General features: G+C 43.1%; 1 protein-coding gene across 1 annotated transcript in view; it reads left to right on the plus strand.

The window, feature by feature from the left end:
* The first annotated feature begins 2,270 nt into the window (after positions 1-2,270).
* LOC121551630 (brain-specific angiogenesis inhibitor 1-associated protein 2-like protein 1) overlaps positions 2,271-18,246 on the plus strand; it is a 70,342-nt gene continuing 54,366 nt past the window's right edge. The window contains exons 1-3 of the mRNA XM_041864337.1: positions 2,271-2,600; positions 12,811-12,886; positions 13,172-13,258. Coding sequence (XP_041720271.1) covers positions 2,550-2,600; positions 12,811-12,886; positions 13,172-13,258 — 214 coding nt within the window. The 5' untranslated portion in view covers positions 2,271-2,549. The remainder of the gene's footprint in view (positions 2,601-12,810; positions 12,887-13,171; positions 13,259-18,246) is intronic.

The following is an 18,246-nucleotide window of genomic DNA, read 5'->3' on the forward strand; positions in this document are numbered from 1 at the left end:
GACGAGCATCCAGCGTCGTGGTAAAACATAATAATTGTAGGCCTAGTACATACTCAGCTGTTCTATCGAGCGTGCACTGATGTCTGCGGGGGAAAGAACAGTGTTTGTTGTTTGAAGTAACGTCTTTGTTGTTGTAATACCGCAAATGGACATGGCAGTTTGACCGCAATGGATTCCAACTTTAATATCGATTCAGGAAATAATAAAGCATGTCATTGTCATCTGAAAGGAAAATGGCGGTGTGGGAATACAATAGTCCAAATAGAATCAAAGGCCCTGGACTCATATCACATTCTATCCTATCTGCTCTGGGTCTCTCCCTGGGCACAAACTCCAGGCTTCGACTTCAACTGACATTTACAGGCAAAGGTTCTGTAAATTTTATTTTAAAATCTATATGCATGGCATTTCTCTTCCTCTCCTTGATTTGAGGGTAAGTGAACCAAATAGATTTGTTAGTGTTGTCAAATCACATGCCCAAAAGTGATGCAATGCATGTAATAGTCATAGCAAATCCAGCATAGGGGAAAGATAATACCTTTCTAGGCAAGCAACATCCAACAAGGGAAGGCCAGAAATGACCTTTAGATCGTTCCATGTAAAGGTTGAGTGTTCAGACTATGTTCTAAAATTAGATTACTTTGTATTAGGCTTGTAGATGTTCCCGCACACCCTCTCCTACCATCACCAGGCACTGAATTGAACTGTAAAAACGTGGCAGCGACTGACATCTGGTGGATAGTGATGGAACTGTATGTTGTTGTGGTAATATCCCATCCAGGGACAGCAGATACCTGTTGGACAGATAGGGACAACATATAATGGATTAGATGTCCTTGGCCCTGCCCTAGTACTCTTCTGACTTTATTCATCGAGCGATTAAAAAATATATATATTTAACCTTTATTTAACCAGGTAAGCCAGTTGAGAACAAGTTCTCATTTACAACTGCGACCTGGCCAAGATAAAGCAAAGCAGTGCGATAAAAACAACAACAGAGAGTTACATATGGGGTAAAACAAAACATAAAGTCAAAAATACAACAGAAAATATATATACAGTGTGTGCAAATGTAGCAAGTTATGGAGGTAAGGCAATAAATAGGCCATAGTGCAAAATAATTACAATTAGTATTAACACTGGAATGATAGATGTGTAAGAGATTATGTGCAAATAGAGATACTGGGGTGCAAATGAGCAAAATAAATAACAATATGGGGATGAGGTAGTTGGGTGGGCTAATTTCAGATGGGCTGTGTACAGGTGCAGTGATCGGTAATCTCCACTGCATGTCAGACAGACCATTACTGCGCTGTCGAAGGCGACTTCCCTCCGGTTGAATTGCTTACCTCCCTTGTTGATTGTAGGCTAATCACGAGGATGTCCTGAATCAGAGTTCGACATAGGCACTGCTGTAACATTGCTATAACACTTGTGTTATTTTTATTGTGATTTATGTGGCTTGTTGTAGTTCTTAGTGATATGAATCTTCTCTTCACTTGTAAATTAAATATGACCACGTCAAGGATACACTTTTTGGAACTTTATCTAGACTTTTGGCTCCATTCAAGTAAAAGAGCCGGAACATTTGGCTCCCAAACGGTTCTTCGTTGAAAATGCTTATAAATTGACCTAGAACCATGAAAATAAAATGCTAATCTCCAATGTACAGCCCAGAAGGTAGGCTACCATTATGTCAGATCGTGAAATGCGTGTTCAAATACATTTGTACCGGGCCAAATTATTAGATGGCCTGAAAAACAAAAACAAAAAATAGTAGCAATATGCAAATCAGGGAGACAAATGAACGATTCTTTCACCCGATGCGATTCGGCTCCCGGCGTTCAGCAAAAAGATCAGTTCAAAAAGAACCGTTCGTTCGCGAACGACCCATCACTATATTATGTCAGGTTGCAGCAACAGGTTTGAGCCTGATAAAGCTTTGTTTCTCAATTTAACGAGACTGCGGGCAGGGAATTAGGCTAGGCCTATGTCTACCTATGAGTTGGAAAGAAACGGAAGGTTAGCCTAAATAAATGGTGTCCAGTGTTTTTCAGTTATTAATCTTTGTATTGATAAATAGGATATGGATTATAATTATTCTATAGATTATAAATTTTCTGCCCACGTGGTTGGCCATTGGTCGCCTCCAGGGAGCGCCCTTCTACCTGCCAGTGTCCACTGTAGACTGTCACCTTTCATAGCGCTCTAATGAATGACGTCGAACAATAATACCCTGCCCGCCTACCTTTCCTACCAACTGACTCACTGTTAATCGAAGCAGAAGTTTGACAGCTCAGCTTTTACCCAGACAGTCCTTTGAGAACGCACGGTTGCGCTTCACTTTTGCCTCCGGAAGAAATTGTCTCTCACTTTTTCATTAACGACTACTGTAGTAGGGAAAGCGAGGTAAATAGGATCTTTCTCGGCAGGCTATGCGCTGGTTATGAGGAATTCGATGAGTCGATAGTGTCACTTTTATTTATTCTGTCTGGGGAGTCTATTCGGACATTTGTATTGTTTTAAACGGCGCCTAAAGGGATATAACCATGTCGAGGGACCCTGAAGAAGTGAACAAGCTCACCGAAAGTACATACAAGGTAAATTACCGTGTGTATTCTAACAGATGCGCCCTCGAGCTCGGCGATTCATACGAGATCTTGTGTTGCTTGAATCAATATGCCATAATTAACTGTGAATTAACCTTTATGAGGTACAATAAATGGTCGGGCTTTCCCCGTGAAAACACCTCCCATATAAACACCTGCAATGTTGTTTTACTACGTAGGGTAATAACTTCCTCAGTTGTCAGAAGTTGGCTGAATTCCGAAACCGGTGATAACAGGTTGCTCACTACTTGTGTCACACCCAAATACTGTAGACCTATAGTCATAGGGACTAGACATACACTATATACAGTACAAGTCAAAGGTTTGGACACACCTACTCATTCAAGGGTTTTTCTTTATTTTTACTATTTTCTACATTGTAGAATAATAGTGAAGACATCAAAACTATTAAATAACACAGATGGAATCATGTAGTAACGAAAAAAGTGTTAAACAAACCCAAATATATTTTATAATTGAGATTCTTCGAAGGAGCCACCCCGTGCCTTGATGACAGCTTTGCACACTCTTGGCATTCTCTCAACCAGCTTCATGAGGTAGTCACCTCGAATGCATTTCAATTAACAGGTGTGCCTTGTTAATAGTTAATTTGTGGAATTTCTTTCCTTAATGCATTTGAGCCAATCAGTTGTGTTGTGACAAGGTAGGGGTGGTATACAGCATATAGCCCTATTTGGTAAAAGACCAAGTCCATATTATGGCAAGAACAGCTCAAATAAGCAAAGAGAAACGACAGTCCATCATTACTTTAAGACATGAAGGTCAGTCAATATGGAACATTTCAAGAACTTTGAAAGTTTCTTCAAGTGCAGTCGTAAAAAACCATCAAGCGCTATGATGAAACTGGGTCTCATGAGGACCGCCACAGGAAAGGAAGACCCAGAGTTACCTCTGCTGCAGAGGAAAAGTTCATTCGAGTTAACTGCTCCTCATATTGCAGCCCAAATAAATGCTTCACAGAGTTCAAGTAACAGACACATCTCAACATCAACTGTTCAGAGGAGACTGGGTGAATCAAGCCTTCATGGTCGAATTGCTGCAAAGAAACCACTACTAAAGGACACCAATAAGAAGAGACTTGATTGGGCCAAGAAACACGAGAAATGGACATTAGACCGGTGGAAATCTGTCCTTTGGTCTGATGAGTCCAAATTTCAGATTTTTGGTTCCAACCACTGTGTCTTTGTGAGACGCAGAGTAGGTAAACAGATGATCTACGCATGTGGTTCACACCGTGAAGCATGGAGGAGGAAGTGTGATGGTGTGGGCGTGCTTTGCTGTCAGTAATTTATTTATAATTCAAGGCACACTTAACCAGCATTGCTACCACAGCATTCTGGAGCAATACGCCATCCCATCTGGTTTGCACTTAGTGGGACTATCATTTGTTTTTCAACAGGACAATGACCCAACACACCTCCATGCTGTGTAAGGGCTATTTGACCAAGAAGGAGAGTGATGGAGTGCTGCATCAGATGACCTGGCCTCCACAATCACCCAACCTCAACCCAATTGAGATGGTTTGGGATGAGTTGGACCGCAGAGTGAAGGAAAAGCAGCCAACAAGTGCTCATCATATGTGGGAACTCCTTCAAGACGGTTGGAAAAGGATTCCAGGTGAAGCTGGTTGAGAGAATGCCAAGATTGTGCAAAGCTGTCATCAAGGCAAAAAGTGGTTACTTTAAAGAATCTAAAATCTAAAATATATTTTGATTTGTTTAACACTTTTTTGGTTACTACATGATTCCATATGTGTTATTTAATAGTTTTGATGTCTTCACTATTATTCTACAATGTAGAAAATAGTAAAAATGAAGAAAATCCCTTGAATGAGTAGGTGTGTCCAAACTTTTGACTGGAAGTGTATGCAAAAGTATGTGGACACCCCTTCAAATTAGTGGATTCGGCTATTTCAGCCACACCCGTTGCCGACAGTTGTATAAAATCGAGCACACAGCCATGTAATCTCCATAGACAAACATTGGCAGTAGAATGGCTTTACTGAAGAGCTCAGTGACTTTCAACGTGGCGCTGTCATAGGATGCCACCTTTCCAACAAGTTCGTAACATTTTTGCACTGCTAGAGCTTCCCCAGTCAACTGTAAGTGCTGTTATTGTGAAGTGGAAACTTCTTGCTCAGCCGCGAAGTGGTAGGCCACACAAGCTCACAGAACTGGACCGCCGAGTGCTGAAGCGCGTAGCGTATAAAAATCCTCTGTCCTCGGTTGCAACATTCACTACCGAGTTCCAAACTGCCTCTGGAAGCAACATCTGCACAATAACTGTTCGTTGTGAGCTTCATGAAATGGGTTTCCATGGCCGAGCAGCCGCACACAAGCCTAAGCTCACCATGCGCAATGCCAAGCATCAGCTGGAGTGGTGTAAAGTTAGCCGCCATTGGACTCTGGAGCAGTGGAAACGTGTTCTCTGGAGTGATGAATCACGCTTCACCATCTGGCAGTCCGACAGATGAATCTGGGTTTGGCGGATGCCAGGAGAACGCTACCTGCCCCAATGCATAGTGTCAACTGTAAAGTTTGGTGGAGGAGGAATAATGGTCTGAGGCTGTTTTTCATGGTTCGGGCTAGGCCCCTTAGTTCCAGTAAAGGGAAATCTTAACGCTACAGCATACAATGACATTCTAGACGATTCTGTGCTTCCAACTTTGTGGCAACAGATTGGGGAAGGCATTTTCCTGTTTCAGCATGACAATGGCCCTGTGCACAAAGCGAGGTCCATACAGAGGTAGTTTGTCGAGAACTTGACTGGCCTGCACAGAGCCCTGACCTCAACCCCATCGAACACCTTTGGGATGAATTGGAACGCCGACTGCGAGCCAGGCCTAATTGCCCAACATCAGTGCCCGACCTCACTAATTCTCTTGTGGCTGAATGGAAGCGAGTCCCCGCATTAATGTTCCAACATCTAGCGGAAAGCCTTCCCAGAAGAGTGGAAGCTGTTATAGCAGCAAAGGGGCGGACCAACTCCATATTAATGCCCATGATTTTGGAATGAGATGTTCGACGAGCAGGTGTCCACATACTTTTTGGTCATGTAGTGTACTACTGTACTATGCTATGCATGACAGTAGACACACATGCCATAGGTTACTAAGAACGTTATGTAGAGGAGGGATGGGCAACTTTGAAGGGGGTGGGGGCCACAAAAAATCGGAACTCATCATGAGGGGTTGCAGTGGCTCGTGGGTCTGCAGTCAGAGCGGCCCTAGCGAAGATACAGTTCATTTCCTGCAATTGTACACATTTTGCCATTGGGTGGAAACAAATGTTTGCAGTTTTTAATTACAGTGCCTTCGGAAAGTATTCAGACCCCTTGAGTTTTTCCACATTTTGTTATGTTACAGCCTTATTCTAAAATTGATTAAATCGTTTTTTTTCATCATCAATCTACACACAATACCCCATAATGACAAAGCAAAAACCGTTTTTTTGAAATATTACATTTACATAAGTATTCAGACCCTTTACTCATTACTTTGTTGAAGCACCTTTGGCAGTAGTTACAGCCTCAAGTCTTCTTGAGTATGACGCTACAAGCTTGGCACACATGTATTTGGGGAGTTTCTCACATTCTTCTCTGCAGATCCTCTCAAGCTGTCAGGTTGGATGGGGAGCGTCGCTGCACAGCTATTTTCAGGTCTCTCCAGAGATGTTTGATCAGGTTCAAGTCCGGGCTTTGGCTTGGTCACTCAAGGACATTCAGTGACCTGTCCAGAAGCCACTCCTGCGTTGTCTTGGCTGTCTGCTTAGGGTAGTTGTCCTGTTAGAGGGTGAACCTTCACCCCAGTCTGAGGACCTGAGTGTTCTGGAGCAGATTTTCAGCAAGGATCTCACTGTACTTTGTGCTTCTGGAAGGTTCTCCCATCTCCTCAGAGGAACTCTAGATCTCTGTCAGAGTGACCATCCGGTTCTTGGTCACCTCCCTGACAAAGGCCCTTCTCCCCCGATTGCTCAGTTTGGCCGGGCGGCCAGCTGTAGGAAGAGTCTTGGTGGTTCCAAACTTCTTCCATTTTAAGAATGATGGAGGCAACTGTGTTCTTGGGGACCTTCAATGCTGCAGAAATGTTTTGGTACCCTTCCCCAGATCTCGACACAATCTACGGACAATTCCTTCGACCTCATGGCTTGGTTTTTGCTCTGACATGCACTGTGAACTGTTGGACCTTTATATAGACAGGTGTGTGCCTTTCCAAATAATGTACAATCAATTTAATTTACTACAGGTGGACTCCAATCAAGATGTAGAAACATCTCAAGGATGATCAATGGAAACAGGATGCACCTGAGCTCAATTTCAGGTCTCATAGCAAAGGGTCTGAATACTTATGCAAATAAGGTATTTCTGTTTTTTATCTTTTATAAATTTGCAACAATTTCTAAAAACCTGTTTTCGCTTCGTCATTATGGGGTATTGTGTGTAGATTGCTGAGGATTTGTATTCATTAATCCATTTTAGAATAAGGCTGTAACTTAACAAAATGTGGAAAAAGTCAAGGGGTCTGAATACTTTCCGAAGGCACTGTATATCTGATGATCAATGGGGCCCCCGGTCGGTAAATCGACCATGCTTATCCTACTACAAGTTTAGATAGGTTGCCGTTTAGATTAATTTACTAATCTAAACATTTTTAGCGGACATGGGCTAATCGAGTGACTGTCAGTGACTGACAGAACAAGAGATCTGCTGATGCACAACCACATTTTGAGAATTGAACCGTGGGCCGCCAGTTGCCCATCCCTGATGTAGAGGCACAAAACATAATACTTCTGTTGTGAGAGGCTTCAGTTAGCCTACACCACTCGTGCCTAGCATAATTGAGCAGGCTTTCAAGTAGCCTACTGTCTACTTAAGTCTGTAACCTATACAGTTAAGTTCACTGTGACAATGAACAAGGGTTGTCCTAACTATACCCTTCTTCATAGTGTAGCCCAGCTTTGATGTATTGTCATGATTTCATCGGCTACACTTGCCGTCAGGCTGGGTCTTAGTCTGGGTGGTTAGAGAGAATAGACAGACTAGAAAGCAGAAAACTCCCCCTCATTGTTCACTCCACCACATTTAATCAGTTTTTATCCCATCATTACTTCCCTAATGTCCATTGACCACGCACCAACTGTGTCAGTTAATGACCTCTCATTTTGACAGATGAGTAGGTGGTATGAAATCTATTGCTGGGAAGGCTCTGTCTTTTCGGGGGGGAAAAACAGTTTCTCTCAGTCTCTCTGGTCTCGGGTCCCTTTTTCTACATTTGAATACCACAAATGCTACTTACAGTGTTATATCAGATAGAACAACATACAATTACACTAAGTGTTACAGTATCCACATCAATGGATCAATTTGACACTTGTCAAAGCCTTTGGAAAAACATAATGATTTGGCTTGGTTTTTGCTCTGACATGCACTGCCAACTGTGGGACCTTATATAGACAGGTGTGTGCCTTTCCAAATCATGTCCAATCGATTGAATTTACCACAAGTGGACTCCAATCAAGTTGTAGAAACATCTCAAGGATCATCAGTGGAAACAGGATGCACCTGAGCTCAATTTTCGAGTCTCATAGCAAAGGGTCTGAATACTTATGTAAATAAGGTATTTCAGTTTTTTATTTTTAATACATTTGCAAGAATTTCTCAACCTGTTTTCACTTTGTCATTATGGGGATTTTTATTTATTTAATCCATCTTAGAATAAGTCTGTAACGTAACAAAATGTCGAAAAAGTCAAGGGGTCTGAATACTTTCCGAAGGCACTGTCTCTAGCGTCTGAACGTTTTGCTCTATCATGCTCACAAGACTCGTCTGAAGGTAGACTGGTACCAGTTAAAAAAAAAACGAAAAAACAATTGTACCCCCAAAAAAGTTGTTAAATATGGGTCAAAATATAATAAAAATGATTTCCTGATCTTTCTTATACCTCTCAGATATAGGACAGACACTTTAAAACATACTTCCCTTTGATGTATTTTTCCATGTATGAATCTGCTATTCAATGCATTTCTATGGGCTAATAGCAGTAAGGCCAAATTCAATGTTTCATCAAATACAGTGGGGAAAAAAAGTATTTAGTCAGCCACCAATTGTGCAAGTTCTCCCACTTAAAAAGATGAGAGAGGCCTGTAATTTTCATCATAGGTACACGTCAACTATGACAGACAAATTGAGGAAAAAAAATCCATTTTTAATGAATTGATTAGCAAATTATGGTGAAAAATAAGTATTTGGTCACCTACAAACAAGCAAGATTTCTGGCTCTCACAGACCTGTAACTTCTTCTTTAAGAGGCTCCTCTGTCCTCCACTCGTTACCTGTATTAATGGCACCTGTTTGAACTTGTTATCAGTATAAAAGACACCTGTCCACAACCTCAAACAGTCACACTCCAAACTCCACTATGGCCAAGACCAAAGAGCTGTCAAAGGACACCAGAAACAAAATTGTAGACCTGCACCAGGCTGGGAAGACTGAATCTGCAATAGGTAAGCAGCTTGGTTTGAAGAAATCAACTGTGGGAGCAATTATTAGGAAATGGAAGACATACAAGACCACTGATAATCTCCCTCGATCTGGGGCTCCACGCAAGATCTCACCCCGTGGGGTCAAAATGAACACAAGAACGGTGAGCAAAAATCCCAGAACCACACGGGGGGACCTAGTGATTGACCTGCAGAGAGCTGGGACCAAAGTAACAAAGCCTACCATCAGTAACACACTACGCTGCCAGGGACTCAAATCCTGCAGTGCCAGACGTGTCCCCCTGCTTAAGCCAGTACATGTCCAGGCCCGTCTGAAGTTTGCTAGAGTGCATTTGGATGATCCAGAAGAGGATTGGGAGAATGTCATATGGTCAGATGAAACGAAAATATAACTTTTTGGTAAAAACTCAACTCATCGTGTTTGGAGGACAAAGAATGCTGAGTTGCATCCAAAGAACACCATACCTACTGTGAAACATGGGGGTGGAAACATCATGCTTTGGGGCTGTTTTTCTGCAAAGGGACCAGGACGACTGATCCGTGTAAAGGGAAGAATGAATGGGGCCATGTATCGTGAGATTTTGAGTGAAAACCTCCTTCCATCAGCAAGGGCATTGAAGATGAAACGTGGCTGGGTCTTTCAGCATGACAATGATCCCAAACACACCGCCCGGGCAACGAAGGAGTGGCTTCGTAAGAAGCATTTCAAGGTCCTGGAATGGCCTAGCCAGTCTCCAGATCTCAACCCCATAGAACATCTTTGGAGGGAGTTGAAAGTCCGTGTGGCCCAGCGACAGCCCCAAAACATCACTGCTCTAGAGGAGATCTGCATGGAGGAATGGGCCAAAATACCAGCAACAGTGTGTGAAAACCTTGTGAAGACTTACAGAAAACGTTTGACCTGTGTCATTGCCAACAAAGGGTATATAACAAAGTATTGAGACACTTTTGTTATTGACCAAATACTTATTTTCCACCATAATTTGCAAATAAATTCATTAAAAATTATACAATGTGATTTTCTGGGAAAAAAAATCTCATTTTGTCTGTCATAGTTGACGTGTACCTATGATTAAAATTACAGGCCTCTCTCATCTTTTTAAGTGGGAGAACTTGCACAATTGGTGGCTGACTAAATACTTTTTTTCCCCACTGTATATATACTTTTTAATGTTGATACCTAAAGGGGTCCTAATATGAAATCAATCTTTATTCATATAGCACATTTCAGACATGAATGCAACGCAATGCGCTTCACAGGAAAAATAATGAAGACTCTTAAGGATTATTAGCTATTACTGTGTAACACTCACAGTGCACACATACCGACAGGTTGTTGAGTGAAAGGGTGTGTGCTCTCTCTCTCTCTCTCTCTCTCTCTGCGATATGAAAGAAAGGAGGAACAAGTGGATGCCTTGATGTGCCTCTCACTGGCATTTAACTCCACCTGAGAGAGCAGTTAGACTGAGCTAGACTTTGGTCCCCTCAGACAGTCAGAACAGGAACAGAACAGCCCCCCTTTAGCTCCTCTCTCTCCTTGAGGTGATGATGAAACAGAGGGAAAACTGTCCACAGGTTTAATTATTTAGCTGCAGGGTTTGACTATGGTAAGATTAGACAGCCTCCCTCTCCTACTCCAACATCACCTGTTAGGTGTCAATGGTAGGCAAGTCAACTGAGCTGCTCCTGACTGCTTCTCATGCTTATTAACATGGGTTTTATTCCTAATATGATGTGAGTACATGCAAAAGAGGACCCATGAGGGTTGAAATTGTCCTATTTAAAATATTACCTGGGAGCAAAGCATCATTATGCAGTTTTTTTTTTACCCCCTTATGAATAATAGAGACCTGCTTGAGCATAGTAATGGATTAATTATAACAGGCCTATCTATTAACTGCCTATGTATTAGGTATCATAACATACATATTTGCCGTGCTCTCTAAAATAAGAAGTTTACTGCCAAACCAGTTGACTCACCAGTGAATTGCATACCGTCTACTATTCATTGTGTAGTCTACTGTTTACTGTGTCACTTATGTATAGCCAGAACATACTACATTGCACTGCACTGTATTCTCCTCCTGCTTTGTTCATAGACAATACTGTACGGATATGCTACTATGGTTTTATATATCATTTCCCGGATAACATTCTTGTGTGTAACTCACCCTTATCTTTCCAAACAGTAAAAATAGTTTGAACGGTAAACATGATATAACAGGGCACGTCATTAATAAATAAGAAGTATGTACAGGAAGGAAGACTGCAGGTAGCTTAGTGGTTAAGAGCGTAGTGCCAGTAACCGAAAGGTCGCTGGTTCTAATCCCTGAGCCGACTAGGTGAAAAATCTGTCGGTGTGCCCTTGAGCAAGGCACTTAACCCTAATTGCTCCTGTAAGTCGCTCTGGATAAGAGCGTCTGCTAAATGACTAAAAATGTAAAATGTAAATGTAAGACCCCTGAGACAATGATCATGATCCCACAGAGAATCAATTATATAGGATGATAACGGAGCTGACATTAATGGTCCTCAAGGATCCATACCAGTCAAATCCATTGTCATTGTATTGAATGGAGGCTCCTGGGAAAATGAAAATATGACAGAGACCTTGGATTCCTGATTTATTTAAATCCATTGGAGCTGTCAATCAAAAAAGCCTCTTGACATTGGAAATTACCTCTAAACATACATACTGTAATAACATGCGGTCAAGGAAGATATATGTAATTGATAGATCTGGCATCTCTCTCTCTCTCTCAGATTTTGTATTTCCATCTACTCCCATGTTCTGTTTCATTTCTGTCTCTGTCTCAGTCAGAGGAATGGCAGTGTTGCAATTGGAATGCAGCTGAAAGACAGAGTGTAGGTCACAGTCCTTTGTCAATCTTTGGTTACTCATTGGCTGCTTTGGTCAGAGGTTGTAGTGCTAACTGTATTTGTTTAGTTTAGAGTTTATTAGTCACATGCACAGGTTCACAGATGTAATTACAGGGTACAGGGAAATTCTTAAGCTCTGAGTTCCAACAGTGCAGGTCAACAGAAGTGAATGGGACAATAATACAAATTATAATATACACATATATACAACTGTAAGGGAACACATACTGTAAGGGGGGGCAGGTAGCTGACTAGTGGTGGCTATTCAGCAGCCTGATGGTCTGGGGGTAGAAGTTATTAGCCAGTCTGTCAGTTTTAGCCATGATGCTCTTATACTGCCTGCGTCTGAGTGATGGAAGCGGGGAGAACAGTCCGAGGTTTAGGTGGCTGAGGTCCCTGAGGATCTTCTTGGCCTTCCTGTGACACCTGGTGTTGTAGGTGACCTGTAGGGCAGGCATTGTGCACCCAATTGTGCGTTGGGCTGAGTACCACTCTCTGTAGCCGTATGCATGGTGTACATACTCACTCACTGACTCCTTTTCCTCTCGCTCGTTTTTCATCACTCACTCAATACGTCAGTCACTCTGTCACTCAGTCACTCACTCAGTCACTCACTCACATTTTTCTCACTCGTTTAGCCTAATCAAACACTCAATACATCAATACATCACTCACTCACTGCCTTCGTCTCGCACTAACACACACTAAAGAGAGAAAGTGAGAAAAGCCTGAGAGGCTGAGAATATCTCATGTTGATGTGATGGTGACCCCATTTAACCCAACTACCCATCTTCTCTTCCCAGAATGTAATGGAACAGTTCAACCCTGGGCTCAGGAACCTGGTCAACCTGGGGAAGAGCTATGAGAAATCAGTGGCAGGTGAGCAGCCGTCTTATTACTGAACTGTACTGTACTGAACTGTACTACATTGTACTGTATTTTATTACCATGGCAGGTTAATTGGTTACCAGAACATGTCTCTGACCAACATTTAGCCTCAGTTATCTCATGCATTAGTCATAGATGTTGGTGGTCATCGTTTAAAGCTGTATTATATGTGTTATAAACAGTAGGTCTGATTTTTAAATTCAGGGTGCTCGTGTAGTAGTTATTTTACACTCTGCATTTCCACATTTTGTAAAGAAATACTTATTTTTTTTACAGCGATGAGCCTGGCTGGAAAGGTGTACTTTGATGCGGTCTCTAAGATCGGGGAGAATGCTGCCGTCTCTCCTGTCTCCAGGGAGTTGGGTAAGTCTTACCTCCCTGGCCATGTTACAGTCCATGTCTGAATGTCTCTGATTTAACTCAACTGAGACCCTTGGTAGACCTCTTTTGGATCTCTTATTGATCTTTGTAGATTCATCACCTATCCCCTTGTTGGTGAGGGGGATGGTGCCAATAGTCCCTCCCATCCCAATGCCTCTCTCAAACCCAGCTGTGGAGCTTTGGCTGGACTGTAGTGGATGGACATGAGTTGTACTTCAACGTGGTCACCAGCCACACAATAGCTCCAGGAAAGTGGCACCCATACACCTTAAATATACATTGGGGTGAATTGTTAGGACATTGAGGTCCTGATAATATAAGTATAGCTCAGTCTTACTGTGCAGCAGGATTTAATCAGCAGCTTGCCCCAGAGCAGCAGGATTTAATCATCAGCTTGCCCCAGAGCAGCAGGATTTAATCAGCAGCTTGCCCCAGAGCAGCAGGATTTAATCAGCAGCTTGCCCCAGAGCAGCAGGATTTAATCAGCAGCTTGCCCCAGAGCAGCAGGGGAGCCCAGACACAGTACCACTCAGACACACACACACTGGGCTGAAAATAAGCCTCCAGATTCAGGGGACAGAGGTGGATCCTTGCTGTGCTAAAGTGTATTGGTGTGATCACTAGGCAGAGCAAGTCATATCAATGTAGTTTTCCTCCATGGGATTTAATCACAGTTGGAGGTGTAGTATATTTAAGGTGTATTTTGAGTGGGATTTCTGCTGCAGCTCCTCAGCTGGTTGCTGCTGGTGTAAAACCATAGCCGTGGGATGTAGGGGTGTTGAGGGTGCTGCAGCACCCCCTGATAAATCACCATGAAAAATAAAATAAATAAGGAAGAAAATGCTTTTAGGGGTTCTGCTGTCTGGTAAAGCTATGCTGTTAAGGGTTCTGCTGTCTCGGGTAAAGCTATGCTGTTAAGGGTTCTGCTGTCTGGTAAAGCTATGCTGTTAAGGGTTCTGCTGTCTGGTAAAGCTATGCTGTTAAGGGTTCTGCTGTCTGGTAAAGCTATGCTGTTAAGGGTTCTGCTGTCTGGTAAAGCTATGATGTTAGGGCTTCTGCTGTCACAGGTGGACTCCAATCAAGTTGTAGAAACATCTCAAGGATGATCAATGGAAACAGGATGCACCTGAGCTCAATTTCGAGTCTCATAGCAAAGGGTCTGAATACTTATGTAAATAAAGTATTTCTGTTTTTTATTTTGAATACATTTGCAAAAATGTCTAAAAACCTGTTTGCTTTGTCATTATGTTATTTTTTTTGTGTACATTGATGAGGAACATTTTTACTTTAATCCATTTTAGAATAAGGCCTTAACGTAACAAAATGTGGAAAAAGTCATCAAAGGGTCTGAATACTTTCCGAATGCACTGTATAGCAGACCACTCTGTTATGCATGACCAGTGACCACCACATGCAGCTGCCTCTGAGAACACTGGCTTTACTCTGGCTTTACTCTTCGCCAACTGGCTTGTCAGGACCAATGCGATCAATACAAAGACCTCTGATTTAATGTACAGTATGATCCAAAGTTGGGGCCCTCTCTATTTGAATTACAGTACGTTGATTTAGGAATTGAACTGGGCATGTACTCTAACTTCAAGTGGAAATTATCTTTCACATCTTATGTTCCTGCATTGACTTGAATTGACCTGAGTGCTGTCATATTGGGAAATTATTATGCAATATGGCAGTAACTGCTCCTTTCGAGGTCCTGTATGTCGATAATAAAAAGTTATGAGTGTAGGCCCATAACCACAAAGTCCTATTTCCTCAGCCTTTATCTTGGAACGTTAAAGTGGAAATTCATGGAAAAGCTGTAAGGACAAATGGCCTAACGGTCGGCCAATGATAAGGGTGCATGTTGCGAGAGCCTTCCTACCAGAGCCTGATGAACCCTGAGTTGCAGCAGTCTCTGCGTCAGTCAGGCCTCCCTCCGTGCCTCTGTAACCTATGGAATATCTGGAGTCTACTGAGCTGCCACAGAGAAACCTGAGCTGATCAGCACAGAAACCAGAGACTCCTGAGAGTCAATGGAGGTTTGACACACACCTTCCCTCCCTCCCTCTCCTGCTTCCTCCCTCCACCTCCAGGGTTCAAATGTCATCGTGAAGGACGGTCCTTTCATTCTTTCATCCAGGAAGCTAAACACCCAGACTTGTGACCTTTTCTGGTTGACATTGCGAGCAGTCACTGTCAAAGTTGACCTAATGAAGATAGAGAAGATGGAAGTTTGAAAAAGACACAGTAGTCCTTACTGTTCTTATTATCACTAAACCCTGCTCACTGTCTGTCTCACTGTCTCTGAGATGTAACCCAACTCTCTGCTCACTGTCTGTCTCACTGTCTCTGAGATGTAACCCAACTCTCTGCTCACTGTCTGTCTCACTGTCTCTGAGATGTAACCCAACTCTCTGTTCACTGTCTCTGAGATGTAACCCAACTCTCTGCTCACTGTCTGTCTCACTGTCTCTGAGATGTAACCCAACTCTCTGCTCACTGTCTGTCTCACTGTCTCTGAGATGTAGCCCAACTCTCTGCTCACTGTCTCTGAGATGTAACCCAACTCTCTGCTCACTGTCTGTCTCACTGTCTCTGAGATGTAACCCAACTCTATGCTCACTGTCTGTCTCACTGTCTCTGAGATGTAACCCAACTCTCTGCTCACTGTCTGTCTCACTGTCTCTGAGATGTAACCCAACTCTCTGCTCACTGTCTGTCTCACTGTCTCTGAGATGTAACCCAACTCTCTGCTCACTGTCTGTCTCACTGTCTCTGAGATGTAACCCAACTCTCTGCTCACTGTCTGTCTCACTGTCTCTGAGATGTAACCCAACTCTCTGCTCACTGTCTGTCTCACTGCCTCTGAGATGTAACCCAACTCTCTGCTCACTGTCTGTCTCACTGTCTCTGAGATGTAACCCAACTCTCTGCTCTGTCTCTGAGATGTAACCCAACTCTCTGCTCACTGTCTGTCTCACTGTCTCTGAGATGTAACCCAACTCTCTAATCACTGTCTCTGAGATGTAACCCAACTCTCTGCTCACTGTCTCAGAGATGTAACCCAACTCTCTGTCACTGTTTCACTGTCTCTGAGATGTAACCCAACTCTCTGCTCACTGTCTCACTGTCTCAGAGATGTAACCCAACTCTCTGTCACTGTTTCACTGTCTCTGAGATGTAACCCAACTCTCTGCTCACTGTCTCACTGTCTCAGAGATGTAACCCAACTCTCTGTTCACTGTTTCAATGTCTCTGAGATGTAACCCAACTCTCTGCTCACTGTCTCACTGTCTCTGAGATGTAACCCAACTCTCTGCTCACTGTCTCACTGTCTCAAAGATTTAACCCAACTCTCTGTTCACTGTTTCACTGTCTCTGAGATGTAACCCAACTCTCTGTTCACTGTTTCACTGTCTCTGAGATGTAACCCATCTCTCTGCTCACTGTCTCACTGTCTCAGAGATGTAACCCAACGCTCTGCTCACTGTCTGTCTCACTGTCTCTGAGATGTAACCCAACTCTCTGCTCACTGTCTCTGAGATGTAACCCAACTCTCTGCTCACTGTCTCACTGTCTCAGAGATGTAACCCAACTCTCTGCTCACTGTTTCACTGTCTCTGAGATGTAACCCATCTCTCTGCTCACTGTCTCACTGTCTCAGAGATGTAACCCAACTCTCTGTTCACTGTTTCACTGTCTCTGAGATGTAACCCATCTCTCTGCTCACTGTCTCACTGTCTCAGAGATGTAAACCAACTCTCTGTTCACTGTTTCACTGTCTCTGAGATGTAACCCATCTCTCTGTTCACTGTCTCACTGTCTCTGAGATGTAACCCAACTCTCTGTTCACTGTCTCACTGTCTCTGAGATGTAACCCAACTCTCTGCTCACTGTCTGTCTCACTGTCTCTGAGATGTAACCCAACTCTCTGCTCACTGTCTCTGAGATGTAACCCAACTCTCTGCTCACTGTCTCTGAGATGTAACCCAACTCTCTGCTCACTGTCTCACTGTCTCAGAGATTTAACCCAACTCTCTGTTCACTGTCTCACTGTCTCAGAGATGTAACCCAACTCTCTGTTCACTGTTTCACTGTCTCTGAGATGTAACCCAACTCTCTGCTCACTGTCTCTGAGATGTAACCCAACTCTCTGCTCACTGTCTCAGAGTTGTAACCCAACTCTCTGTTCACTGTTTCACTGTCTCTGAGATGTAACCCAACTCACTGCTCACTGTCTCTGAGATGTAACCCAACTCTCTGCTCACTGTCTCACTGTCTCAGAGATGTAACCCAACTCTCTGTTCACTGTTTCACTGTCTCTGAGATGTAACCCAACTCTCTGTTCACTGTCTCACTGTCTCTGAGATGTAACCCAACTCTCTGCTCACTGTCTGTCTCACTGTCTCTGAGATGTAACCCAACTCTCTGCTCACTGTCTCTGAGATGTAACCCAACTCTCTGCTCACTGTCTCTGAGATGTAACCCAACTCTCTGCTCACTGTCTCACTGTCTCAGAGATTTAACCCAACTCTCTGTTCACTGTCTCACTGTCTCAGAGATGTAACCCAACTCTCTGTTCACTGTTTCACTGTCTCTGAGATGTAACCCAACTCTCTGCTCACTGTCTCTGAGATGTAACCCAACTCTCTGCTCACTGTCTCAGAGTTGTAACCCAACTCTCTGTTCACTGTTTCACTGTCTCTGAGATGTAACCCAACTCTCTGCTCACTGTCTCACTGTCTCAGAGATGTAACCCAACTCTCTGTTCACTGTTTCACTGTCTCTGAGATGTAACCCAACTCTCTGCTCACTGTCTCACTGTCTCAGAGATGTAACCCAACTCTCTGCTCACTGTTTCACTGTCTCTGAGATGTAACCCAACTCTCTGCTCACTGTCTCACTGTCTCAGAGATGTAACTCAACTCTCTGTTCACTGTCTCACTGTCTCTGAGATGTAACCCAACTCACTG

Source organism: Coregonus clupeaformis, chromosome 35 (genome assembly GCF_020615455.1).
Source record: "Coregonus clupeaformis isolate EN_2021a chromosome 35, ASM2061545v1, whole genome shotgun sequence".
NCBI lineage: Eukaryota > Metazoa > Chordata > Actinopteri > Salmoniformes > Salmonidae > Coregonus > Coregonus clupeaformis.